At 43.7% G+C, this 27310-nt stretch overlaps 1 protein-coding gene across 6 annotated transcripts in view; it reads left to right on the forward strand.

Annotated features, from left to right (window-relative positions):
- Window positions 1-27310, forward strand: part of WDFY3 (WD repeat and FYVE domain containing 3) — a 242334-nt gene that overhangs the window by 178828 nt on the left and 36196 nt on the right. For 5 of the 6 annotated variants that reach the window (XM_047798488.1, XM_047798492.1, XM_047798489.1 and 2 more), the window contains 13 exons: window positions 489-649; window positions 1648-1877; window positions 3162-3271; window positions 4648-4830; window positions 5923-6080; window positions 6829-6906; window positions 8824-9051; window positions 15404-15457; window positions 17668-17836; window positions 20290-20453; window positions 23325-23473; window positions 25326-25446; window positions 26233-26318. In XM_047798488.1, the coding sequence (XP_047654444.1) occupies window positions 489-649; window positions 1648-1877; window positions 3162-3271; window positions 4648-4830; window positions 5923-6080; window positions 6829-6906; window positions 8824-9051; window positions 15404-15457; window positions 17668-17836; window positions 20290-20453; window positions 23325-23473; window positions 25326-25446; window positions 26233-26318 (1891 nt within the window). The remainder of the gene's footprint in view (window positions 1-488; window positions 650-1647; window positions 1878-3161; window positions 3272-4647; window positions 4831-5922; window positions 6081-6828; window positions 6907-8823; window positions 9052-15403; window positions 15458-17667; window positions 17837-20289; window positions 20454-23324; window positions 23474-25325; window positions 25447-26232; window positions 26319-27310) is intronic. The other variant, XM_047798490.1, reaches the window with a different exon arrangement.

The raw sequence follows: 27310 nt of genomic DNA on the forward strand, positions 1-27310 counted from the left end.
ACCACCCCGATTGTACTTTATTTTTCACAGTTCTTCCGAACCCTTCTTCTGCCTGTATTCGTTGTTCTTAAATAGACAGTTAACTATTCATGGTGCTCCAAAATAGAGACTTTTGCTTGATGGTTTGTTTTGCCCTTTATCCGTTACACAGAATCAGTTTACAGCTAATAAACTGACTTCATTTCTCTTGTCAAAGGGACATCATCTGTCAGTGACAGTTAAAGCCGAAGAACTGTTTGCTCATACTGACTATCTTAAGTCAACAAGAGACTGCACAGTCTCAATCCCTAACACTGTTGTGCTTCAGAAATGATTTCTTCCAACATGAATCAAGACCTCTGGCCATAGACAGCATTTGGCTTAAAGTGGCACCTAAGAGCTAATGCTCTTATTTCTAATTGTAGAAATTGTGTTCATTTTGCCTGGGCCTGGTCTTGGGCTGGTTGCTGTCAGTTTTCTTAGATACTTTTTTTCCTGCTGGAATTTAGGGGAAGATGCCTCTCTGCCCATCACCAGTGGAGGAAGCTACCAGGTACTGGTGAACAATGTGTTTTATTTCACGCAACGCGTGGTGGACAAGCTTTGGCAAGGCATGTTCAACAAAGAATCTAAACTTCTTATAGATTTTATAATTCAACTAATCGCACAGGTAATCCATTGTCTTATTGGTTGTAGCGTACATGTTTTCCTGTTGAAAAACGTTGCCTGAGGTGTCCAAATTATTGGAAATAAGTGTAACTAAAACGAAAATGAGTGTTGACCTTTAATACAAAGCTCACTGCGTGAGAAGTAAGACGTGTAGGCCTGCAGCCTCACCCGTGCCTCTGCCAGGGTGTCCAGCGCAGAAAGCTCCCCATTCTGGCTGTGGGCGCTCACGGCCCTGCCCACTGGTACTGCTCTTTGCTGCCCACATAGCTGCAGTGCTTCCTTTTGGCTTAAAGACCTTAAGTTCCTAGGTGTCGACAGGGTTTTCGGTACCAGGCACCCGCGTGTAAAGGTTTGCAGAGCATGAAGAACAGATATCCCAAGAATGGCCTCGTCTCGTCCTTGCGTCCTTACCAAGTCATGGTAGTTCTCGTTCCTTTGAAGATGTCATCTCAGTGCATGTTTGTGGTACCTTTGCCTGGTTTGGCGCAAGTGATTCATCTTAACACGAAGTAGAAATAGGAAGCTCGCTACTGCGTGTAGTTAGCATATGGTACAGAGGCTCTTTCGTGTTACCCAAGAATGTTTTAAGGCTAAATTTGTATTTAAGCCAAAGAGAAAAGTTCTCAAGTGAGGAGACGAAGCAAGAATGTCAGGAGTTTTTTGTTTGTTTTGTTTAGAGCATTTTGGGTAGGTCTTTGGACGCACTTGTGAGCAGGGACCAACACCCGAGCGAAACTCGCGGGGGCGGGGCCCACCCTGGTGGCCTTGCTCGTGTTCTCGGGGGGCTGCTCTGCCCCTGCCCTTGCTCGACATGTAGGTGTCTCTTGGGTTCGGAACCTCACAGGAGCAAGAGCTTCGTGTTTCAACTGAGCACCTCGGTGCTTAGCGTGGCCTCTGCTGCCTAGTGAAACTAATAAATGGTCATGTGTGAACGACAGGCAGATCTCTTTTCTTCTCCTTGGTCCATTTTCCTAAACAAAGTGTCTCTCGTGTCTCTAGTCAAAAAGAAGATCGCAGGGACTGTCACTGGACGCGGTGTATCACTGCCTCAACAGGACCATCCTGTACCAGTTCTCGCGGGCACACAAAACCGTGCCACAGCAAGTAGCCCTCCTGGACTCGCTCAGGGTCCTGACTGTAAACCGGAACTTGATCCTGGGCCCGGGGAACCACGACCAGGAGTTCATTAGCTGTCTGGCTCACTGCCTCATTAACCTGCACGTTGGAAGGTAACGCTTTCAGGTTCAACGTGCCACCTTGAATTTGTCTTTAAGATTTTTTTTCTCTTTATTCTACTTTTTTTAGTTGTACCCTTTCTTTTTCCTTTCATCTCAGTTCTGTTTAAAACGTCATGAGAAGGTGAAGGACGTTTTAGCAGTATAATAATGATTTTTCCTTTGCTTTTCTCTGTCTTTAAAATGTTTTGCTTCTTAGGGCTGCATCCACGGCAGATGGAAGTTTCCAGGCTAGGGGTCACATTGGAGCTACAGCTGCAGCCTGTGCCACAGCCATAGCCACGCAGGATCCGAGCCGCCTCTGGGACCTATACCACAGCTCACGGCAATGCCACATCTCTAACCCACTGAATGAGGCCAGGGATCAAACCCACAACCTCAGGTTCCTAGTCAGATTTGGTCCTGCTGCGCCGCAACGGGGACTCCAAATTTTTGTTAATCACATGTCACATCTATAATTTTAAAAAGAGAATTTCTTCAAAAGTAAATTCAGTACACATCGTTAGAGGTTAAGGGGGTAAAAAGATAAGAGTGTGATAAATAAAATGCAACGGTATATGTCACGTGGGTAGACTCAGTATTTTTCCATGGATTGCTTTGCCACGTATGCCTTTGGTGTCTGCCGGGGGCCAGGCATTGAATTAGGGACTGGGGGGGACTGAGCAGGAAAGACCCGGTGGCAAGTCTCAGAACAAGCCATCTCAGGGAGGGCCTGCAGCGAAGCCAAGCCCAGTCGGGGCTGCTAAGCGCTTGGCCAGAAACACGGTGCCTTGGCCCTGGCCAAGGAGGAGGCTAATCCTCCAAAGAGAAAGGGGGAAGGAAGGGTCCTCCTCGCGGCTGCCCAGAGGGCCCAAGGAGTGTGGCACACATGGGACAAGCAAGTGTTTCACTGCAGCGGAGCAGAGGGTGGAGAGAAGCGGGGAGGGGCACAGGCACAGGAAGAAAACGTTCGTCAATGGACCTTTTCTGTTTTTTAAGTGAGAATGTTGATTGCGCTCAAAAAGCGTTTTAAAGAGTAAGATGCTCATCCTAAGGCTGTGGTTGAGTTTAATTACATTTCGCCAAGTGGGTTTGTGGAATCACCCCTTAGAACGGCATTGTCCTGATAAATTAGAAGGTCTGTTTTGTGCGGCTGCCAAATGCCTGCCTGCCACTCTTGGAACTTTCCGGTAGAGCCAGCACTCCCTGGTGTCGGCAGCGTAGCCCCTACCTAGTCCTCGCGGTTTTCAGCGGCAGTCATTTCCTTCCTGTCGCTTAAAACTGACTGGGATTTTTCAGCAACGTGGATGGGTTTGGCCTGGAAGCAGAAGCCCGCATGACCACCTGGCACATCATGATCCCCTCCGACATCGAGCCGGACGGCGCCTACAGCCAGGACGTCAGCGAAGGTACTTAGGTCCACGTGGTCCCCTTTCGCCCCCCTCGTTTCCGCTTTTTACGATACAGCCAAAAAAACTGACTTCAGAAAGTGCCAGAGTTGAGCGACCCATCGCCCTGTCGGGCACACCTCACGACCAGTGTGCCCAGCAGTATATGCCGATGTGCTAGCCGTACATCCCCCGTGTCGGGATGGGTAAACCCCCTCGCCACGGACAGTGCTTGCCCTCGATGCGACCTCACAACGAAACACCAGGAGGCTCGATGACACTTTGTGCGAGGAGCAGGAGTGCAGGAAAGAGCTGCCTCTTGGTCGGGGTAGGCCAGTCACAGCAGAGGCAGGTAGCGCTGGAGACAGGGTGTCGGCGCTGCCATTTTACTCTCTTTTCTTCTTCTTCAGTCTAGTTTTCCCACTAATTTTGTAAGTGTTGTGCAGTAAAGTCTTTGAGCGGATGGACTTCTCGTTTCCATCATTATTCAGTAGAAGATATTTGATCACTGCAGTAAGGTTTGTCTCTCCAGCAGTGTAGTAGAGTAGTTTTGCATAGGACTTTATCCTTCATAGGTCCAGCACTTGTCCTTTCATTCATTTAAGTGTTAATTTGCTCTCTCTTTTCTCTAACACTTCCTGAACTCCAGACATTGAGGACACAGTGATTATTTTCAGCCCCTGAAGAACGAACAGTCTAAAATTTCGGTTCTCAAAGTGAGGTGCTCAGACTAGTAACATCAGCATCATTGGGAAACTTGTTAGAAGGGCAGATTCTCTGGCCCCCTCAGACCCACTCCGACCCTCGGTGGGAGGGGGCAGCGGTCAAGTCCAGCAATCTGTTATTCTAATGTTTGCTAAAGATGGACTGGTCTAGAGCAGGAGTCAGGAAAATTCTCAAGGAGTCCAAAGCAAGATGGAATTTAACAGTAAAAACTCTAAAAATACTTCTTTCTTTCCTTTTGGCACATCATTATTATTATTATTCGGCAACAACCAACTTAAGGGTGAATGTAGCCTCAAATCTCCTCTCGGACTTTTGGCTAAGATCAGGTGATGCTACCCTAGATATTTAGGTCTAAGATTTGCTTTTACATGTGGAGTAAGGTCTTCCCTCACATAGAAGAAGGTAGACAATGGAATGTGTATGTAACTTCCGGTTTTATAAAGATGCAGTCTTCTTGCTTGAAAGTAAAGATTTTTAAATTTGCCAACCACATTTTTAGTTATCTGAATAATGCTTTTTTTGTCTTAACTGAGCTGGATATGAGATGAAGCATTTTTTGGACAATTAAGTACTATCTGAATTGAAATTCTTAGATGTAAAATAGGAAAAAACAGTGCTAACTACCTTTATATCCTTTTTGCTTGGCTGCTTTTTTTTTTTTCATTTCCTAGGGCGTCAACTTCTCATAAAAGCTGTCAACAGAGTTTGGACTGAATTGATTCATAGTAAGAAGCAAGTCTTGGAGGAGCTTTTCAAAGTCACTCTCCCTGTGAACGAGAGAGGCCATGTGGACATAGCTATAGCAAGGCCGCTCATTGAAGAAGCTAGTCTGAAGTGCTGGCAGAATCATCTGGGTAAGAAAGTCTGTAGAGATCACGTGGCCGAGAGATGTACACGTGGCTGTCATATGTGGGTGCACTTTAGACCGGAAGTTAAAACTCTCCCCAAAGGATGGTGTGATAGCAGTAGACATGAAAATCAATATCCTATAGCCCATTCTAGAACAGTTACGCTGAGACTGGGCTTCTTTCTTAGATTTATAAAGAAACAATATCAGTTGTCTTACACATCCTGCATCCATGAGCTTGGAAAATATTACATTGCGCACAGTTTTAGTAGGGTCACCATCTTGGCCATGAGTCCATGCCCCTTTTCTGTAATTAGAAAATTCAAAAAGCCCCGAAAAGCCAAGGTGGTGTTTGGCAGCAAAACGTAACCTACTTTCATTTATTCTACTAGGTATGAATATTCAGGGAGCTCCCTTTGTGGCACAGCTGTTATGTACCTGAAGTATCCATGAGGATGTGGGTTCAATACCTGGATCTGGTGTTGCCGTGAGCTGTGGTGCAGGTCGCAGACGTGGCTCGGATCTGGCGTTGCTGTGGCTGTGGTGTAGCCCGGCAGCTGCAGCTCTGGTTAGACCCCTAACCTGGGAGCTTCCATATGCCACAGGCGCAACCCTAAAAAGCGAAACAAAACAAAAGAAAATTCACCCATTTTGCTGCAGAAATATGAATTATCATATTAATAATAATGGTTTATTGCCCTCAACCCCTGGTGGTATTCTATGCAGTATCTGCCATATCACCTTTTTAAAATTTAATACATTCTAAATTGCAAAGTACCCAGAACACCAGAGATTTTCAGGAGAGGGAGTATGAATTATTATTAACCGAGAAACTGATCACAGTTCAAATAAATTTGCCTATTATGGCTGAGCTGCGAGGTTTCAAGCAAACGTAAGTTCAACTAGTTAATTCCAAGCAGCTGTCCTTAGACAGGGTCACCGGGAAGTACAGGCCGGGTCTGAAAGAGCATCTGCACCTGTAATGTAAGCTGCTTTTGATAACTCCAGAACTGTGGTTTGTCACCATGATGCAAACGTATTAAAAGCAGGACTGATAAAAACAGAGAAATCATGAAAGACTCTAATTTTAACTTTGTAGCCCATGAGAAGAAATGTATAAGTCGAGGAGAAGCTTTAGCGCCTACCACACAGTCCAAATTGTCCCGTGTCAGCAGTGGCTTTGGTCTTTCCAAGTTAACCGGATCAAGAAGGAATCGGAAGGAAAGTGGGCTTCACAAGCACAGCCTTTCCACCCAGGTGCGTTGAATATATATATATGTATAAATTTTAAAGCAATAGCAGACAACATGGCTTTTGTTTTTTTGTCATCTATACCTGTGACTGATTTTTTTTTTTTTTTTTTAACTCGTCTGCCTCCAGCATTAATCTTCCTCTTCATGCTGTCTTTGTCCTCCCAGAATCTTAGTGGCAGCAGAGGGTCTGGGAGAGAACCATGGGTATGAGTCGTTCCTGGGCCAGGTCTCCAGGAAGCACCCTCTGAGCGTGTTTTTGAGGGGTGCCCTTGACATTTGTGGACAGAGACGAAGGAAGTAGGACTGGTCCCGGGCAAGGGTCAGGCTACAGTGCAGGCCTCGCGACAGGCCCAGCTGGCCCAAGTGGAGCTTCAGGGCTAAAATGACCCACCAGAGTTGACCTTTTCCAAGGCGCAGTGCCTGAGTCTGCTCGTGCCCCATGTGGTGTGGGGTACGTGGTGCCCGGCAGCTCTCTGCCACCGAGGTGGTCCCATAGTGCGAACAGCACCCCGGCAGCTGTGGCAGTGAGCCCTTCCTCGAAGTGGGCCCCAGGGGAGGGGGTATATGGATCTCTGTCCATCACATAAGCCCCATCAGATGCAGCGTGTAATGCAGGGTGTTTGTTTTTTTGGTCATTGTCGTGATGCCTTTAGTAGAATTTTAACTAACGGTTGGGCATTATTTTAAGGCTAGTTAACGTTTTTTCCAGGGAATCCATGAAATATTAAGCCTCTTTTTCCACCCATTGTTAGGAGATTTCTCAGTGGATGTTTACACACATCGCAGTTGTTCGTGACTTAGTAGACACACAGTATAAGGAATATCAGGAGGTAAGACTCATAACCATAGTGACGGTTTGTGTTGCATTCCTGAGTAAGAAAAGCCACTTTCCCCGCTGTCTGTCTTCCTTCCGCTTTTAAGGACCAGGGGCTGGAGTTCCCGTCGTGGCGCAGTGGTTAACGAATCCGACTAGGAACCATGAGGTTGCGGGTTCGGTCCCTGCCCTTGCTCAGTGGGTTAACGGTCCGGCGTTGCCGTGAGCTGTGGTGTAGGTTGCAGAAGCGGCTCGGATCCAGCATGGCTGTGGCTCTGGCGTAGGCTGGTGGCTACAGCTCCGATTGGACCCCTAGCCTGGGAACCTCGATATGCCGTGGGAGCGGCCCAAAGAAATAGCAAAAAGACAAAAGGACCAGGGGCTGAGCTGCGTTCAGCGTCAGGGGATGTTCTTAATTATCCCTGCTGGCAGCTACTTTGGCCCTTGGTTTTAAGGTAGAAAAATGAGACTTTCCTAGAGGCCCTAGAAAAGACAAAAAAAAGGTGACGGACCAGAGAGCAGCACCACTGAACCTCGTGACTTTCACTGTCAATAAAAATCAAACTATCAGGAAGCGCCTTCTCAGACTTAACAAGGAGGCTGTGAAAAGTCTTAAGAAGTCTCTTAAAATTCTAAAAAATTGAAAGATAAAGTTATTATTTATTACAAGTACTTGGTGATTTTGTCACTAAGAAATAAATTCCGTAGAATCCCCTTGGTGAATTCATGATTACTCAACAATTTATCCTAGATATTTTATTTCCAGGGCAGCTGGGTTAGCTCTATTAAAGATTGCTGAAGGATCAGCTGCTGATATTTATGGCATAATACTAGATACTTAGTTGTGACAGGGAATTCCATCCTCCAGGAACACAGATGTGCTATTATTATGGTATCATGTTAATAGCAAGATTACTGCTTCAGTAGTCATTAGTGTTCGTTGCATAAAGAGATCTTTTTTCTTAGACTTACATTCTCTATTTGCGACGTTCCCATTGCGGCCCAGCCAGTATCCATGAGGATGTGGGTTCGATCCCTGGCCTTGCTCAGTGGGTTAAGGATCCAGCATTGCCTTGAGCTGTGGTGTAGGTCGCAGACACGGCTTGGATACCCGGTTGCTGTGGCTGTGGTGTAGGCTGGCAGCTGTAGCTCCGATTTGACCCCTAGCCTGGGAACCTCCATATGCTGCCAGCGCAGCCCTAAAAAGACATAAGAAAACCCTTGTATATTTGTATTCTATGAATCATTAGATAAGCTACTTATAAGCATCTACTATTGAATGTTACATATTTTGACATTTGACAAAGCAAGTTATTCCAAGTCATAAATTTCCGTTGAAGTAAAGTGGTTTAGATGTCTCCTGGCAGCCGATTAAAAATGATTTTTATTTGCATATGAATGTTGAGTTTCCTATCAGAGCTTCATGTTTATGTTCTTTACCTAAAATTATTGGAAGATTACAAAGATTACCAGGAATCTAGTGTGCTGGCAGTATTTCTTGATCTGGCTTTCTAGGTCTTCTTTTATGCATGTTCTAGTAGCTGTTGTACAGTTTCGGGGGGTGGGGTCATCCTTAAGCTACTCTGTTTATTAGCTCACACCAGAGTGATCATTTCAGTGTATTTTCATGAGAAATAGTGCCCTCCTTCCTAAGTCTGCGTTATAGGTTCTCTCAACGCTCCGGTCTGTACACATCTTCCATGTACTTGGTGCTAAAATAATCCCCTTGGGCCATCACTGAAGCCCCACCTTCTCACAAAATCAGCAGCTTACTTTAACCACAAATAAGTATAATTTTGCTTTTATAAGATGGATTGAAATGATACAGACTGGTTTTTCTTTCCAAATATTAACGTAGTTTTAAGTTTTTTGTGGACTTTTAACCGTGGCTCCTGCTTTTGCTTGAAAACCACCCTGGCCCCCCTCCCCTTAGCGTCAGCAAAACGCCCTGAAGTACGTGACGGAGGAGTGGTGCCAGATCGAGTATGAGCTGCTGCGGGAGCGGGGCTTGTGGGGCCCCCCCATCGGTTCGCATCTGGACAAATGGATGTTGGAGATGACAGAAGGGCCCTGCAGAATGAGGAAGAAAATGGTGCGAAATGACATGTTTTATAACCATTACCCTTACGTGCCAGAAACGGAGCAGGAGACCAACGTGGCGGTGAGTGCCCAAAACTTCGTGTTTGTCACGGCGCTGCCAAGGTGCCCTTCTTTTTTGTGGGTTCCCTTTTATCAGGTCAGTTGCGATTGAGAAGATTCCGTGAACTGTGTCAAGCGGATGATGTCCAGGTAGGGGCGGCGGAGTGAGGAGCTGCCGCAGGGAGGCGTCGTAGGGAAGTGGTTTAGATCCCCTCCCCGGGGCCAGGCTGCCAGGTTCGAAAGCTTCCCCGGCCCCTTCCCCAGCACGGCCACTGGAACTTCTTCAGGTCCGGGTTCCTTTATGACTAAAACGGAGAAGAGAACAGTCCCCTCTCCGAAGCTAGCAGGAGGATGAATTAAAATTAGTAGTGTCTGGCACAAAATAAATACTGTGTACGTAAAATATTCGCCCCCCGCATATTCTTTGAAGAGATAGAGAAAGAGATAGAGAGCCCGGCTAAAGAGAAGTAAGAATCACAGGCTGAGGGTCCGGGTCGTCCCAACTTTGTGGAGAAACTCCATCCCTGGTCCCATGGGTTTAAAAAAAAAACAAATGCCCTTAAGTTCCTTTTTATTCCCAGAGCCTGCATTCAGATTTTTGCACATGACCAGGAAAATTTTGTCTAAGCTGATACTAATCCAGGAATCAGGTTTTGTTTGTTTGTTTGTTTGTCTTTTGTCTTTTTAGGGCCGCACCTGCAGCATATGGAGCTTCCCAGGCTAGGGGTCGACTCGTAGCTGTGGCCACCAGCCGACGCCAGAGCCACAGCAACGCAGGATCCGAGCCGCGTCTGCGACCTACCCCACAGCTTGTGGCAACGCTGGATCCTTAACCCAGTGAGCGAGGCCAAGGATCGAACCCGCAACCTCATGGTTCCTAGTCGGATTCGTTTCCACTGCGCCTTGACGGGAACTCCAGGAATCATGTTTTTTACATTTGAGAAAATACAGTTTTCCTCAATAAAGTCATTACAGATTTAAGAAGGGAAGCTCTTTATGGTTCAGATGCTTTCACATTCTTGTCTTCAGGATGACTCCCTCGACAATTGTAGATAGATTTGAAAAGAAGACGTGGCCCTTGGGTCTTCTCATAAGTAGTTCAGATCATATAACATGAGACAGTGTGAACTGTTCCAGTGCCTCTTTTTCTCTCTGCCAGAACCCTGGCTCCACATTTCTAACTGACTCCACATTTGTCCCGATGCTACTTAGAATACAGATCTTAGATATGCTAATAGATAGTCATTTAAGATTTTTAAAGAGAGCTTCCTAAAGCTTGCATTTCTCAAAGCTATTCCATTCTGTTAAGAATGCCATGTTTGGAGTTCCTGTTGTGGCTCAGCAGATTAAGGACCCGGCATTGTCTGTGTGAGGATGTGGGTTCGATCCCTGGCCTCACTCAGTGGCTTAAGGATCCATCGATGCCGCATTTATGGCATAGGTCACAGATGCAGCTTGGACCTGGTGTTGCCATGGCTGTGGTGTAGGCGGGCAGCTGCAGCTCTGATTCAAGCCCTAGCCTGGGAACTTCCATATGCTACAGGTGTGGTCATAAAAAGAAAAAAGAAAAAAATAGAATGCCATATTTGGTAAAGTTGTAACTTAAAGCGCTATAATTTCTAATACTAGCACACAATGTGGGGGAAAAAAATCTGCTTGTATTTTTAAGCCTTTTAATAGCACCTGTGCTTGTTAGCACAAACCAGCAATCTCTAATTCTTCATCTGTTTTCCCCAAATAAATAACTAAATGAGAATTTAAGCCTGTAGCAGTTTGGTAAACTATTTCTTATTGAGTCAATGCTCATTCAAAATGAATCCCTTCAAAAAATATGGAAAAAAAAAATGAATATGCCCTCCTGGATATGTGACCATTCACTATTTTTAACTAAGGCATATACTTTTTGAGTTACATAACCATAGTATTTTTTTTCATGGTATTTACTCCTTTCCTTCTTTGTAACAGTGTCGCTTGTTTTACAAAGTATATTTGAAGTTCTGTAACAGATAAAAACAAAATAACCTATTTGGAGTTCACACTTACTACCTTAGTATCACTGGCATTTTACCTGAGCAAAGGAGTTCACCAGCCTGTGAAATCTAAACAGATAGTCTCAGAAATAAGTCTGCACCATATGGAAGTATGTACCAGATGGGTTGCATATTGGGAAATACAAGGCAGTCAAGAAACGTTGGAGATACCTTTACAAAAAAGGAAAAAGCATGTGGGAAGGGGAGACAGGTGCACATTGTAGAATTCATGCTGCTTAGTTCACACAGAAGTCAGGGAGTAATGGACGTTTTCTGAATGAATAATGATTTTGGTGTTCTAGCTCAAAATCTTTGGAAAATTTGAAATGCCACTAAACGTCCACTTTTATTTTATGAAATATGCAGGCTGGCAATGTTGACAGCCAAGAAAATTCCAAAGAGGAGAAGCTACTGCCGTCCCTCTAACTTCTGTTTGGATATTTAAAAAGAAGAACAGATCCTCATAAAGCACAGTGAGCTCGGTGCTCTGCAGAGCTGTTTCCTTGCAGTTTCGCTCATGCCTCACACCAGCCCTCTGAAGCGTAATTTTATCATTTTCCCCGTTTCACAGATGAGGCATAGAAGCCTAGAAAAGTTAAGGAAGCCCTTTGAGGTCACAGCTGGTGGAGTGAGATACAATGAGTTTAGGCTGACAGCTCCTCAGACTCTTGCAAAAGAAAAGGCTTCCATCTCTGGTAGTTTGGAGACATTTTCCATAAACTGAAATTCTTCCAGACAGAAAGCAATATACCAGGTTTTGTCTCTCTAAGGTTAAAGAGTATCTAGAACTTAATGAATGTTGACCAAATGGACGTTCCAATACTTTTCTTCCTACGTTAGAGGTTATCCAGTGCCTCTCCTTCAGCATTCTTACCAAATGTTCCTAGTTATTTTTCTACCTAAAAGAACCAGAGTCTTGTTTTATAGGGCGTGAAGTGTATATAACTTGAAGAAGACTCTGTACGAAAAAGAATATAAAATTATGAATACAAGATTACTAGGGCCCCTCTGCCAAGCTTTTAAAAGGATGGGAGGTGAGGGTATTGAGCCGTAAGTTTCATTAACTGCACAGTAAACCCTCCTCTGCTTTGAACTGTATTAAATATTGCCTCCCAGAGTTAGAGTCCGAACCTCCCATTCAGCTCCATAAACCCACCCATGTGCACAGTACTTTCTGTGATATAACTGGCACGTCAGGTTTAACAGGTGCAACCTACAAATTGCATTTGAAGTCTCTTGAAAGGTAAAACAGGTTTTCCCCGAGTAGAGACAAACGATTTGACCTTTGCCTTATTAAGAACAATTATTGTTTTAAGTAACATTTAAATTTTTAGTCCAGTTCCTTGAGCTGAACAAATACAGTGATGATTTAAAAATTATTTTCTTGGAGTTCCCATCGTGGTGCAGTGGTTAACAAATCCGACTAGGAACCTTGAGGTTGCGGGTTCGATCACTGGTCTTGCTCCGTGGGTCAAGGATCCAGCGTTGCCGTGAGCTGTGGTGTAGGTTGCAGACGCGGCTCGGATCCCGCACTGCTGTGGCTCTGGCGTAGGCTGGCGGCTATAGCTCCGATTGGACCCCTAGCCTGGGAACCTCCATATGCCGAGGGAGTGGCCCTAGAAATGACAAAATATATATATTTTTCTTTTTTTTTTTCTTATTTAAAATCTTTGATGTATTAGAAATGAAGCAAGTGATTATTTCTTTGGTCATTAAAGTTTTGTTTCTTAAACCTGGATAAAGCTGCGTACTGTATCAAAAAGTAACTTACCTATTATTATGCTTTGAACTTTATTTTTGGATTTTTAAATTAGATGTCTGTAAAATGTAGAACATACTTAAGTGTTCACTTGTCACAGACTTAAAAACTTTGAAAGTTTATCAGCTAAAAGTATTTGAATGAGGAGTTCCCATTGTGGCGCAGTGGTTAACGAATCCGACTAGGAACCATGAGGTTGCGGGTTCGGTCCCTGCCCTTGCTCAGTGGGTTAACGATCCGGCGTTGCCGTGAGCTGTGGTGTAGGTTGCAGAAGCGGCTCGGATCCTGCGTTGCTGTGGCTCTGGCGTAGGCTGGTGGCTACAGCTCCAATTCAACCCCTAGCCTGGGAACCTCCATATGCCGTGGGAGCGGCCCAAGAAATAGCAACAATAACAACAGCAACAAAAAAGACAAAAGACGAAAAAAAAAAAAGTATTTGAATGAGAATAACAGTAGTAATTATTTTTGTCTCAAGAAAAGTTGTGCATATGTGGAAAATTCTCTCTTCCCACATAAAAATAATGTATCCTTTTTGCACAATGACTTTCCTTGGCAGATAATTTTCAAAGCTAGAATAGCTCTACTGCATTGCACCGTAATTCTGTATTTTATGTGGTGATATGAATTACACATATTAAGATGTGAACCTGGAATATGATGAAAATACAAAGTCTAATCGTTTTTAAGCAGTTGACGCACTACTCTGATTCTTAGGAAAGACAATAAAATTCCGTATTTCTCCTTTTAAAAAATGACATTTAAGTACTAACACTAGGTTTTCATTCTGTAATCCCCTTATTTTCACAAAATCATAATCTCAAACATATTTACTGTTCTTTGCAAATATCATTGTAAAAACCTCGCTGTTTCCCTGTTAATGTTGAGCTGCTTGGGGCAGAAGGGTCAACAGCTTAACATGAAATTCCTTTTCTAGTTAAGGAAGTCCAATGTGGCTGCCTCCACATATATTTTTATATAATTCAGGAAATTCCACTGCCAGCAGTATAGAAAAATTGGTAGTAAAGGAACTATAAAATTATTTTCTAGAAATTCTGACTTTGAAAATTTTTAAACTTCTCTATAAACATTATAATAATTCAGTTATAAAAGTTTTTAGAGAGAGCTGTGACAGTACTAAAATTATTAGTATAACATTTATCTTTGCTATTGAATGCTGTGCCTTTTAATAAAATAAGAACCTCAGTCAGTCAGTGGCTCAGTGAGCAAACATGTATTAAACCAGCGCTGATGCCAGATGCCACAAGGAAACCGCAAGCATGTGCCTGTCACCCCACCCCCATTCTCACGGGGGTGCATGGTGCATAGCAGAATTGGGTTTGAAAACAGTATTTGATCCATCTGCCTTATTGGTTTATCACATTTCTACCCAGTGATCCATCTTGTTTTTTTAATTAATTTCAGAGTAAGTTGCAGAATCCAGACCGTTCACCCCTAAACATACCTGTTCATAATTCTCTCTTGTTGTAAATGTTACGTGCGTTGAAATATATAGATCTGAAATGTACCATTCAGTGAGCTTCAACCCCACATGTAACATATACTCGTGTAATCCAAACCTTTACCAAGATTGAGAACATGGTTGTATATTTTCCAGATTATCTTTCAGTACACCAAGTATGCTCTTAAAAGCATCTTTTAAGGGGGGAGGTTTACTAAGACCATGGGAAGCATGTGAAAGTATGCCCAGTCGTTCAGCGTTAGTCTTGCCAGAGGAAGCGAACATGTGTGAAGGCATTTTGCCTGCGCACGTTTGGTGTAGGGGAAGAGGACCAGAAGTCATCTCCAGGTATGAACCATTAGAAGGAGGAAAATTGGAACGCCTCTTGCGTCTACTGTAGCCTCTCTCTAGCCGTCTGTGTGTTTACATGCATAAGCCCCACCGTCCTGCTCAGCAGAAACTGCCTTCTTGTTAATCAGGTTTTATTCTGAAAATAAAACAGAGAGCCACTACCTAATACTTTGAAAGGACTTTTTTCCAAAAACTTTGGGTTTGGAGGCTGACGGTCCAGGCTCCCTTCTGCTTTTAGCCTCTCAAGGGTCATAGCTGTGAAGGCGGCAAAGGAGATGGGTCCTTGGGCTTTTAGGGGAAGATGCCTTTTCACTGACCAGCCCTTAGTGATTTCAGCAGTGGGGGATATTGTAGGTAATCGCTTAAACCAGTTGCTTCTGTTACAAACCAGATCTAGGGATAAATACAGTAAAAGGTAGGTGGACTATAACAGCTAGCCTTAGCTTCTAGCCGCTTTTCTGGTTTTTTGTTTTTGTTTTTGTATTTCGAATCTGTATAGAGAGACGCCTGTAAATCATCCATGCCACTGGCAGCCTGGGCTGAAATTCTGTCTGATTTTTAAGTTCGTCCTGCCTGGTAGCCTTGACAATTTTAGTGTAGTTAAATTTTACTTGAAAACTACTTTTGATCATTGAGAAAATAATCCCAGGATGCTAGGTGATGATTTCAAGTAGTGTGAATTCTCCATATTTCATACAGTCCTCAAGAATATTTTATTTTTGTGTTGTTTGTTGTTTTTTTTCTGATGTGTCTATACTTAATACCCTGTTTTCAGTCTGAGGTCCCAAGTAAACAGCCTGAGACACCCGATGATATCATTCCTCAAAAGGTAAAACACAAATTACCGTAACAGAATGCCAAATACTTGCAGTTATGTTTTTTTAAAATTTTTTGTTTGTTTGTTTTGTCTTGGTTTGGTTTTAGTGCATGGTAGGCTAGACTAACCCAAAGGATGGACGTTGAATTTGTTGTTTGTGTAAGTCCTTAGAGTTGAAAGGTTAGTCGCCTTCACGCTGAGAGCCGCCCTAGTCTCAGCTTGGTTCTGATAGCCGTCTGTCTGGCACCTGTATGCTGCTCACTAACAGGCTGAGGGTTCACTCTCCCAGGAAAGCACACCGCTTCACACGCAAACTAACAAGTCCCAAGGCATGCTGGTAATGGGCAGCCAGACATCATGAACGTGTTTTTCAATTACTCCTTTGACTCCTCTAGACAGTCGGTATATTTGGCGAATGCAAACATGTCCTCTTTTAAAATTACTTTTTCCAATCAGAAGGCGCTAAATGGAAACTGAGAGTGAGTGTATCATCACTTTTTAAAACACAACTGTAATTTATTTTAATTAGTTTAAGTTGTTGTGATTGTTTACTTTTCCCAGAAAGATTCAGTACATAATTCAGTTTAAAAATGTGGTTCTCTAGAACACAGCCCTATACCTCAAAATGTTCAAGGGAAAATGCCCACAGTTCCAAATTTAAGTTGGTTGCACAATCAGCAGTAGATGTTGGTCCACATCTATTAATTATCGTCTTGCCCATCACTAACCATGCTTTCATGTTTTTAAAAAATGAACAATCTTGAGTTGATCATTTTTATACCTCATGGGGAGACTTGTTACAATACAAAAGTTACTACCTTGCTTTCATTTCAAACGTATCGCAGTATCGGTATGTGCCCATCAGACTGGCCCTTTCGTAACTGTAACATCATTCTACGTCATTTCAGCCCATCTCTAGGTTGTACAGTCTGTTTCTTCTGCTGCACATCATTCTTCACTCCCTGACTCTGTACCGAAAGTTAAAGGAGGGGTAATGTTGGCTTGAGTTAGGCATCTTTTCATCTCAAAATTGGTTCAGTATTTTGGTTTAAACATTTCAACCAGTTGGACACTTGTTTCCACTTTAGTTGAAAAATATTTTTTTTAAATCTTATTCAAAATAAGCATTATTGTAGACAAAACATATTAACTTCTTAGGTTAGGCTGATGGAGTATTTTCAATTAGATATCGTTATTCACAAGAAAGGAGAGTTAAGATAATGTTTAGAAAGGGAAGGCTTTAAAGTGTTTCAGGCACTTGTCTTTTTCTAATTGTTAATTCAAGGTCTGGATCTAATTCTTGTCAAGGGACTTGTATACGTAGAAACTTTTCCCTGTGGTGTTTTACATTTTTGTAGGAAATTTTAGACCTTAATTTTTCATTGTCTATGGTTTTAAGAAGAAAAGGGTTTGAGTCCTTTGGAGAATCAACCTGGTTTTAGGGTAAATATTAATTATTCTAAAAAGGAAATGCTTTTGTAGACCATGAAGTTAAGTCTCTTCTAATATTTCTAGGTAATTAATTTCTTCTTCAAAATGGGCTTATATATATGTTCTCTATATCCTCAGTAAGTTTTTAGGTCATATTCGTTTACACAACAAATAACAAGAATATGTTATAGCCAGTCAGAAACACCAGCTCGGAGTAGCAGGCCTGCCCAACAGTGTTATCTGGCCTGAAGCTGGTTGATTCCGTGTTGGATCAGGACTCAAAGGTTTAGGCCATTTCCAGAGTTCCAGGGAGGCCCGGGAATATGGGCAGGAACAGGGCCGTTCTGGGTCTCTGCTTCCAAATAACTCGCATGGGTAATTCCACCTGGATGGATGGCCCTTTGGGAGAGGAGCAGAGTTCCAGGCTCTTCCCAAACGAGACACCTGTTTACTTTCCTTGAGGCAGGAGCAGAGTTCCAGGCTCTTCCCAAACTAGACAGCGCCTTGCAACTTGATGCTTTCTGACCCTGCGCGTTCTCTCTACTGTCCTCTTACACCAGTGACGCTCTACGGTACTAACACGAAAATGTTGACTAAAGGTGGTTTACTTCTTTTTTCAGGAAGAACAAAACCGCTAATATTGTTGTTTTATATATGTCTTTTAAAAATCAGTGCAGTTTAAAAGTAGAGAAGCTTAACCCCAAACTCTGTGGACTTAACTGTGTGTAAGTACAGTCTATGAGTTCTTGAAGTTAAAAGTATCTGAATTCTTTGCTTTTGCTGTTTCTTAGAAACCTGCTCGGTACAGAAGAGCCATAAGTTATGACAGTAAAGAATACTACATGCGACTAGCCTCCGGCAACCCAGCCATTGTCCAAGATGCCATTGTCGAGAGTTCCGAAGGTGAAGCTACCCAGCAAGAACCAGAGCATGGCGAAGATACGATTGCCAAAGTCAAAGGTCAGCCTTCCTCTCTGAGTTTAATGAAAAAACCATCCGTCGCGGATGCACCTCAGATCCAGCGTTGCTGTGGCTGTGGCGTAGGCCTCAGCTGCAGCTCCAGTTCAACTCCTGGCCCAAGGAACTTCCATATACCATAGGTGCAGCCCTAAGTAAAAGTTTAAATTTTTTAAAAATTAAAATTAAAAAGATAAAAACCATTAGGAGTAGTCCTTCAACTTGAATTTATATGGAAAGATTAGCAACTGTAAGAATCAACCTTAAAAGAAACCAGGCATATTTACCATCTTACCTTCTTAGAGGTTGATTCTATATCAGAACTAAAGAGACTGGCTTTTCTTTCATTCCTTTACACAGCAGAGTGTAATGCGCCCATTGGCTTGATGGTTTTTTAACTGTATCTTGCAGGATTCTGAGGGGCGCCTTAGATTTTAAGTTAAGGTCCTTTCTGATAAATATTTGCAAAATTAAAAGACCCGTTAAATGTGTCATTAGTGCATGTTATCGATGGATAACATCACTAAGAAATAATGGTCTTTCTTCTTGTGAGTTAAGACAGATTGGCCCAAAGCTGTACGCTAGGAGCTTAGTGAAACATGCTTACGATGGCGAATTGGACGCAAATTCCAATTTTTGTTCCCTTGCTCCCTGTGTATTCCCTCAGCCCCCTTCCTCCAGTTTCTCCATGATCTGGAGCTGCCCAGTCTTGAAGATACCAGACAGTCCTCTGAGGCCTTGTCCAGCTCCCCTGTCCACCAATAGCACTTGGCTTATGTCTCTTACAGCAGTTCAGTGATTCCTTTCACTGCATTTTTCCCCCTTAAATTCTAAGTTTCTCAGAGGCAGAGATGATTTCTCTTCTCCCTTTATAGATTTTGGCACATGCCTAGCACAAAATGAGGATTCATTCACTATTGAATAAGTAAATCAATCCATTGTTTTAATTTTTTAAGCCTCTAACTTACCACAAATTCAGAAGTCTTGGCCCTATTCCATAGATAAAGCCCTAGAATGTAAATTAAGAAGTGTAAATTAAAGATTATTTTCAGATCCTGTGACTGAAAACCTAATAGTGTGTGACCATGTCAACAAAAACACTCCTCTACGAGTTTGATCAGTTTCTGCCATCACCCCTGTTCCCTCTCGCGACGACTATGAATGACGAAACACTTCATAATCGATCTGACGTGTTCATAGAATTCCTGAGATGTTTAGTAATAGAAAAGAGTTTTCACGCTTCTCATTTCTTGACCCTGCACCAGCAGAGTTATGGACATGGGTCCAAAGCTGTGTTTACCGGCTATAACCAAGGTACACAGTTCACAGAGTTTGTGATGAGTTGTGTTTGGGTCACGGGCATTTGACTTTTCCTGGCCTCATGTTCCTCCTCTCTAACAGAGCTAAAACCACAAATACTGGTGTTACTGCTCTGATATACAAGGTGTTAGGCTAGATGGAGAGTTGGAGGCTTTGGTTCATCGCACTAAAAATAAAGTAGCTATAAGCCCTTCCCTTGTGGTTGTTCTCAGCAAGACTTGATTTTTCTTGCTTATTTAGTATACTCTTTCACAGGGCAAAATGAGGTCCTTCCCAAGGCAAAGCAGACCCTTTGATAACTTGTGTTCAAAGGATAGGGTCCTAACAAGGTGACTAAAAGTTTTTCCCAAAACTCCTAGAGCAACTGTATGGTAGCTGTGGCAATACTTTGTGGGTGCCAGTGAAGACTGTTACAGCACATGGGAGTGTTGGAGTTTCTTGGGAGTGCTTCCTACACTTTGGGATGTCAGTGGTTACTCTCATCAGCTGATTTTCATTTCGCCTTCTTTGTTTAGTAATAAAATTATCAAAACATAGGCAATAAAATGTTAACTTATTTGGCAAATTAAATTGCCTGGCCCTGTATTAAAAAGAATTGTGTTCTCATTCTTTATGACCTGATACTTTAATCAAATTCATTCATATGCCATTTGTAAAATGAGTCTTGGCAAGTCCTGGTGGGCCTCCAGGCAAGTGAGATCTCTTAGAACCATGTGTGTAACTTGCTGTCCTTATGTTTGTTGCTGATAATGATGGACCTTGTGTCCACGGTATCCCCTCAAGGACCCCTGTCCATCGGCACCAACCCCCCTTACCATTCATTCTGCTGAGCTCTCCATTTATTCATCATCATCTCGACACCGACTGAGAAATCAGAATCATTATGCGTGATGCTAAGCACTCTACATGAGTGCCCTCATTTAGTCCTCCAGCAATCTTCCCCTCTACCCAGGTCGGTCGTGTCCTTGTCCCGGTTTCCTAGGTAAGAAACGAGGTTCAGAGGCAGCAGTAATACTCCGGGGTCGCGGCTGGTCCTCTGGAGCCTGTGCTGCCTCCTCAGGCCTTCATTGGAGGGGAACCTGGTCCCCCAAAGGCTCCCACGAAACCGCATGGCCCTCTTGGCTCCTCCCCTGCAGGACTGGTGAAGCCGCCTCTCAAACGGTCTCGCTCTGCGCCTGACGGGGGCGACGAGGAGACGCAGGAGCAGCTCCAGGACCAGGTGGCCGAGGGCAGCTCCATAGAGGAGGAGGAGAAGACGGACAACGCCACGCTGCTGCGCCTGCTCGAGGACGGGGAGAAGGTGCGGGCCTGCGGGCGGGAGGGTTGGGCGAAGGGCTTGGTTGCCCTTTTACGAGACTGGACGAAGGGTGCTCCTCCGATGGCCAGAGGTAAGTGCTGGAGCCCGGTGCCTGCGGGGTCCGTGCTCGGGTCCCTTGTGGGCAGCGCTTCCTGCCCTCTGAGCGCGCTGAACAGCGTGAGCGTCCGTCGGATCCTGCACGAGCCGTCGGCGCCCTTTGTCCGGCTGCCGCTCTTGTCCTATTTCTGTTCCAAACCCGTGTCCAGAGCCCGTGCAGGCCGGTGCGCTTGTGCTTCTCGCTCCGCCTCCGTCATTCCCGGACTGGCCCGAGCGGCCTCCGCCGGGGCTGCACCGCCCTCTGCGGCCTCTCCTCCCTCTTTCCCGACCCGCGCCCCCGCAGCCCTGTGCGCCCTGCCTGCCACTCCCTCCGCGCCGCCCTCAGGGTGTCTCTGCCCAGATGCTCCTCTCTCCCTCCTTGGCCTGACGTCTGTCCCCGCGATGCCCACCCACAGCCTCATGTGTCTGGCTGGCCTCCGCACTCACACACAGGGCCTCCTTCGCTGTCTTGCCAGCTCAGACTTAGCTAGAACCCTCCTCTGGACGGATGTTCGTAAAGCCTTACGTGATCACTCATTTTATCATGTTATAATTATTTATTCCCGTGTCTGTCTCTTCTCCCGGGGAGCTTTCATAGGCAGGCACTGTTTCTTGTTCCGGTCTCAGGGCCTTACACAGTTTCAGCCACCCAGTAAATCTCAAATGAAGGCGTGACTAGTTGAATAAATAAAGGGATAAAGGAATGAAGGCATTGAACGCGTCGTGAGTGTCACTTTGCTAAAGGTTGTTTTTGCCTCATATTAGATCTTGGTGTAGCCCTTGAAATCTTACCCACTAAGAAATAGTAACTAGAAATTAGGGTTTCATTTTGTGGTGGTGGTTCCTTTTAGGGCCACACCTGCAGCATGTGGAGATTCCCAGGCCAGGGGTCTAATCCGAGCTGCAACCGCCGGCCTACACCACAGCCACAGCAACTCGGGATCCGAGCCGCATCTGTGACCTACACCACAGCTCACGGCAACACCGGATCCTTAACCCACTGAGTGAGGCCAGGGATCAAACCCACATCGTCATGGATGCTAGTTGGATTCGTTACTGCTGAGCCACGATGGGAACTCCTGGGGTTTAGGTTTTTTCAGTTTGTTCAAATATGTGGCCTGTCTAATCTTGAATAAAAACGTTAAAAAATCGTATAACTATTAAAAGTACATTAGATATGAAGGAAGTAAAAGAGAGGCTTCTGGGGTGTTAGGATTGTCCCGTTTCTTGATCTGAGTGCTGGTTGCATCAATTTTAAGCATTTGAAAATTCATCAAGCTGTGCACTTACAAAGTTTTTTTCTGTATGTAAATTATACTTAAAATAGAGTTATTTTAAAAGTATGTAACAGTCTACATTTTCATTATTTTTTTATTTTATGATTTTTGTCTTTTCCATTATAGTTACATTTTTATTATTGAAGTAGTTCAGATGTGATGAAAATTCACTTATCTATGCATATTTTAGACAATTCATTTTCTAATGCTGTCCTTTTTTAAACTTTTAATTTCATGAGTACAGTTTTTCCTCTAATTGCTCTAAGTTTGAATAGTGCAGGAAATGTATTGAGACTGACATTTATTTGACATTTTGTTTGACTCTGATCTAGTTGCTGATATTTTTTCCTTGACTCATGTTGAACCGAGTGTAAGCAAGAAAGAATTTTTACTAAGAACTAGCCTCCTGCCTGTTGGAAAGAAAACAGTGCTGACATTGAGCGATTTAGCGACTCCTTCCGTGTATGAGGAAAACACAACCTCTGCCAAGTTTGGCTTTTTACAGTGGCACAGCAGTCTGCTGGGCAGGCAGGATCCAGCAGGCAGGGAATAGAGACAAAGTCCCCAGCTCCAGTTTCCAGAGGTTGTTATGGAAAAAGAAGAAAGTAAGCCATGTGCAAGAGAAGACAGCCAGCAGTTCCTAACCTGATTTTGTACATTATTCTCACGATATCACGCATTCTCACAATAAGCCAATGAAGTAGATTTGAAATTTACATGAAGCCATGGGAGCCCAGAGCCATTAAGAAATGTGACCAGGTCTCTAGTTAAGTGACAGAGCTGAGAATTCACTCAGGACTGTCAGGCTCTGCAGTCCCTTTGCACTCCGTACCGCCCCGCCTGGCCAAGGGCACACTCCTCAGGCGTGCCTCAGCTCCCTTTCCTGCAAAGCTTGTTTGTCTGTCTGTTTCCCTATCTAACTTGTTCATTGACTGTAGAGCCCAGTACACACATGCCTGGCCCAGACTGAGTACTCAGTGACTACTAGGAGAAATGGATGGGGTGGATGGATATGAGTTGCTTCCTTTTTCTGAAGTCAACTTCAAATCAGAATGGAATCTGGGCTATTCTTTTTTTTTTTTTTTTTCTTTTTATGGCCGCCCCTGCGGCATATGGAAGTTCCTCGGGCAGGGGTCAAATTGGAGCTATAGCTGCCAGCCTATGCCGCAACCACAGCAACACAGGATTTGAGCCACAGCTGTGACCTGTGACACAGTTTGCAGCAACGCCTGATCCTTAACCCACTGAGTGAGGCCAGGGATTGAACCCGCATCCTCATGGACACTATGTCGGGTTCTTAACCCCCTGAGCCACAACGGGAACTCTCTTGGCTATTCTTTTTAATATGCTTTGCTCAAGGGATGCCATCACAGGCTGACACCTTGGTAAAATCTTATTTGCCCATAAAATCCATGTTGAAAAACATTTTGCTTCATTTATATAAAAAATTGCTTGCCATTTTTAAAATGATATTAGTAAATGTTTATGGTTTTCTTTACAGATCCAACACATGTACCGCTGTGCTCGAGTCCAGGGCCTGGATACCAGTGAGGGGCTGCTTCTGTTTGGTAAAGAGCATTTTTATGTGATCGATGGATTTACAATGACGGCAACCAGGGAAATAAGAGATATTGAAACCTTACCTCCAAAGTAAGTAAATAAATGAAGAGACTCAGAATACAGCTATTTTTATTTTTTTATTTTTTGTCTTTTTAGGGCCACACCTATGGCATATGGAGGTTCCCAGGCTAGGGGTTGAATCAGAACTGTAGCCCCTGGCCTACACCACAGCCACAGCAACTCAGGATCTGAGCCGCATCTGCAACCTACACCACAGCTCATGGCAATGCTGGATCCTTAACCCACTGAATGATGCCAGGGATCGAAGCTGTGTCCTCATGGATACTAGTCAGATTCGTTTCCGCTGAGCCACAACAGGAACTCCAATACAGCTATTTTTAGAAAACAATGTACTTATGTAATTTTTTCTTAAATGCAAAAATTGTGTTTTCATTAAGGTTATCGCCCAGTTTGGGTGTATCCATCATTAGCTAGTCACAAGAGTAATAGTTATTTCAAGGTGTAAGGGGAAAATCTACCTTATTTATCAAAATGAAAGTTAAATAAAATTTACTGCTATGCATTCATAGCACTAGACCTCAAGTTCTTTGTTTTATAATCTTTATGAAGTTATTCTGAATTATTGTTTACTTTTTTCCAATTTCAGTACAAACACAGTTGTAGAGAAATGCAGGCAGCTGTACAATATCACATGTCAGTGACCACATCCTCTGAGTGCCCCAGAAGCGCCGTGACTGAAGCTCAGGCAGGAATTAACTGAGTTTATCCGCCTGCCTTGGCTTCTGCCAGTCTCGTGGCGGACATGATAGTGGGTAAAGGAAAGCCCAGAGGCAGACAAAGCTCAAAGGAAGATGAAAAGCTCAAGGCTCAGAAAATCAGCCTGCTCTTTTCTCCCTTTAGCATTTTGAAAATCTACCGTACAGTTTGAATGTGGACATGGTCTCTGTAGTGCATTCCTAGGAGGGAATTCTTTTTTGTCTTTTCTAGGGCTGCCCCTGAGGCACATGGAGGTTCCCAGGCTAGGGGTCCGGTTGGAGCTGCAGCTGCCAGCCTCCACCACAGCCAGAGCAACACCAGGTCTGATCCGCACCTGCCACCTACACCACAGCTCAGGGCAACCCCACACCCTTAACCCACTGAGCAAGGCCCGGAATGGAACCTGCATCCTCATGGATACTAGTCACACTCATTAACCACTGAGCCTCCACGGGACTCCTAGGAGATATTTCAGATAATTACTTTCAGCAGCAGCCAGGGCCGTACTATGACTTCTGTGGGCTTCTTCCTCCACCAAAAAAAAATTTAAGCTATGTTTTGTGACTGTGTTGGTTTAAAGATGAATATATCCATATGATGTATTAAAACATTTTCCTGGCCCCTGGGAGTTCCCGTTATGGCACAGCAGTAGCAAATCCAACTAGCATCCATGAGGATGTGGGGTTTGATCCCTGTCCTCATTCAGTGGGTCAGGGTCCTGGCATTGCCGTGAGCTGTGATGTAGGTTACAGATACGGCTCAGTCCTGAATTGCTTTGGCTGTGGTGTAGGCCACAAGCTGCAGCTCTGATTCGACCCCTAGCCTGGGAATTTGTATATGCTGCAGGTGAGGCCCTAAGGAAAAAAAAAAAAATTTCTTAGACCCCTAAAAGTATGTAGGCCTAGGCACTGATAGTATATAGACCTGTGCCTGACAGATTAGCCCTGACCGCAAGAATATTGCTTTTTAAGTTATAGTCACCAGAGAGGGTTTCTAGTATGTTGAGTAGCAAACAAATTATTCTCATGAAGATTTTTTTTTTTTTGAACGAAGTTTCCTGATATATTGTTCCATATCACCTGTGAAAATAACAGATGTTTCGGTTGAACAGTGATTTAGCTCTTGCTGTGTTTTGTTGTCTCCTTTCTCTCTCTGCTGCCTGTAGTATGCATGAGCCGATCATCCCCAGAGGAGCCAGGCAGGGCCCCAGTCAGCTCAAGAGAACGTGCAGCATTTTTGCGTATGAAGACATCAAAGAAGTGCATAAGCGGCGTTATCTGCTGCAGGTGGGCTGGCTGAGTAGTGATCAGCGCTTTGTCATCTTTCTTTATTCAGACGGTATTTCTTAGCGTACTCCTGAGATTGGGTGTATACCAGGCAGACTCGTGTCACATGGATGCATTGGTGTATATGATACATAATCTCTCCCTTTTTTTCAAATCGCAGCCTCAAACTTTGAGTGGAATCTTTGTTATCCATCTTTCCCGATAGCTATTCAAATTTATATCATACTTTTAATATAAAAATTGCATCCTTCCTGTAAATGTATAAAATTATGATTTTATAATTATTTTACTATTTTCCTGTTAAAGATTTTAGAAACAAATTGAGCAGAACAAATTGGCTCTGTTTATTTTGTAATTTCTTTTCTTTTTTTTTTTTTCTTGGCTTTTTAGGGCCACACCCAGGGCATATGGAGGTTCCCAGGCTAGGGGTCCAGTCGGAGCTTTAGCTGCCGGCCTACACCACAGCCAGAGCAACACCAGGTCTGATCCGCACCTGCCACCGAGCCGTGTCTGCTCACGGCAATGCTGGATCCTTAACCCACTGAGTGAGGCCAGGGATCAAACCCACGTCCTCATGGCTACTAGTTGGGTTCGTTAACCGCTGAGCCATGACAGGAACTCCTTTATTTTGGAATTTAATTTGCTGCTGGAAGTTCATGACTAAAAATGTCTTAAGTGAACAAGTTAATTTCTTCAATATTGTGGAAATTCGCAGTGGAAAAGTTAACCTGTAACCTAATTTGCTTTTTTTATTTCCTTAATGTTTTTTCTCTCCGATCACTTCAGCCCATTGCTGTGGAAGTCTTCTCTGGAGATGGACGGAATTACCTCCTTGCATTTCAGAAAGGAATTAGAAACAAAGTCTATCAAAGGTATTATTGATGGGGGATACTTTATATGCTGTTTGTGCAGCAGTGGGAGCTAAAGCTAGTTTTTAAAACTCTGTTAGATCCATGAATTAACTTTTTTGAAGGAAATGTTCATTACACTTTTGCCAGCCTCTTGAAATAGATTCTTTTGATTCTGTTCTATTTCGAAATAGCATTTTTCCTTCTGGTAACTTAGAGTAGATAGCATCAGAGGCTACTTTTATCACTAAGTCCCATGCCTCTAAGAGTAACGGGATGATGAAACTGTGGCTTTAAAAAATAATGCTAAATGTTCAAAATAGGCTTCTTTCATATTTACCAAAACGAAGGCAGTGTCTGCCATACTTTGCTGTTGAATGCAGAGCCTGAATTCCCTTAGAGTTTATGAGAATTTATGTGAGACTTTCTCTGACCTTGGAAGGGAAGTTGGATATCTTCATCCTTGAAAAAACAGCATAGCCAAACAAAGCACTTGGTGTAATCCAACCATATTTCATTTTTGGTCACATCTGTTTGCATTTTATCGTAGAAAAGAAAACCAGTGTATGTCCATGGAGCTTGAAAACACTTCTGTTGGATGTGCGAACAACAGGCTGTTAGGAACTGATCGCAGTGTCACATGAGCCCCCTTATTCTTTGAAGAGTAGTATGCATGCCGGCAGTCCCTCTTTTAGCGAAGTCTTGTTCTTCAAATGACTTCCGTGAGGAATGACCAAGACCACACAACCTTGCTTGTCGTTGCGGTTCAGTAATAATACCCGAGGGCACGTGAGAAACGAGGGAGGGTCTTCTCAGAAGTGCCTGGAGAGGTTTGGGAAGAGCCGAGCAAATGACTGAAATTTTGGTCTTTCTTACTAATTTCTAAAGGCGATATTGTGTTCAATATTAGTAAATTATCTGCTCTTCCTGACGACAAGCTGTTAAAAGGAGAGGAGTTAGTCTTTCTCTGAGGCATCTCTGTATGTGTGCCATGTTCAGAGTTTGCATTCATTCCG

Source organism: Phacochoerus africanus, chromosome 10 (genome assembly GCF_016906955.1).
Source record: "Phacochoerus africanus isolate WHEZ1 chromosome 10, ROS_Pafr_v1, whole genome shotgun sequence".
Lineage (NCBI taxonomy): Eukaryota > Metazoa > Chordata > Mammalia > Artiodactyla > Suidae > Phacochoerus > Phacochoerus africanus.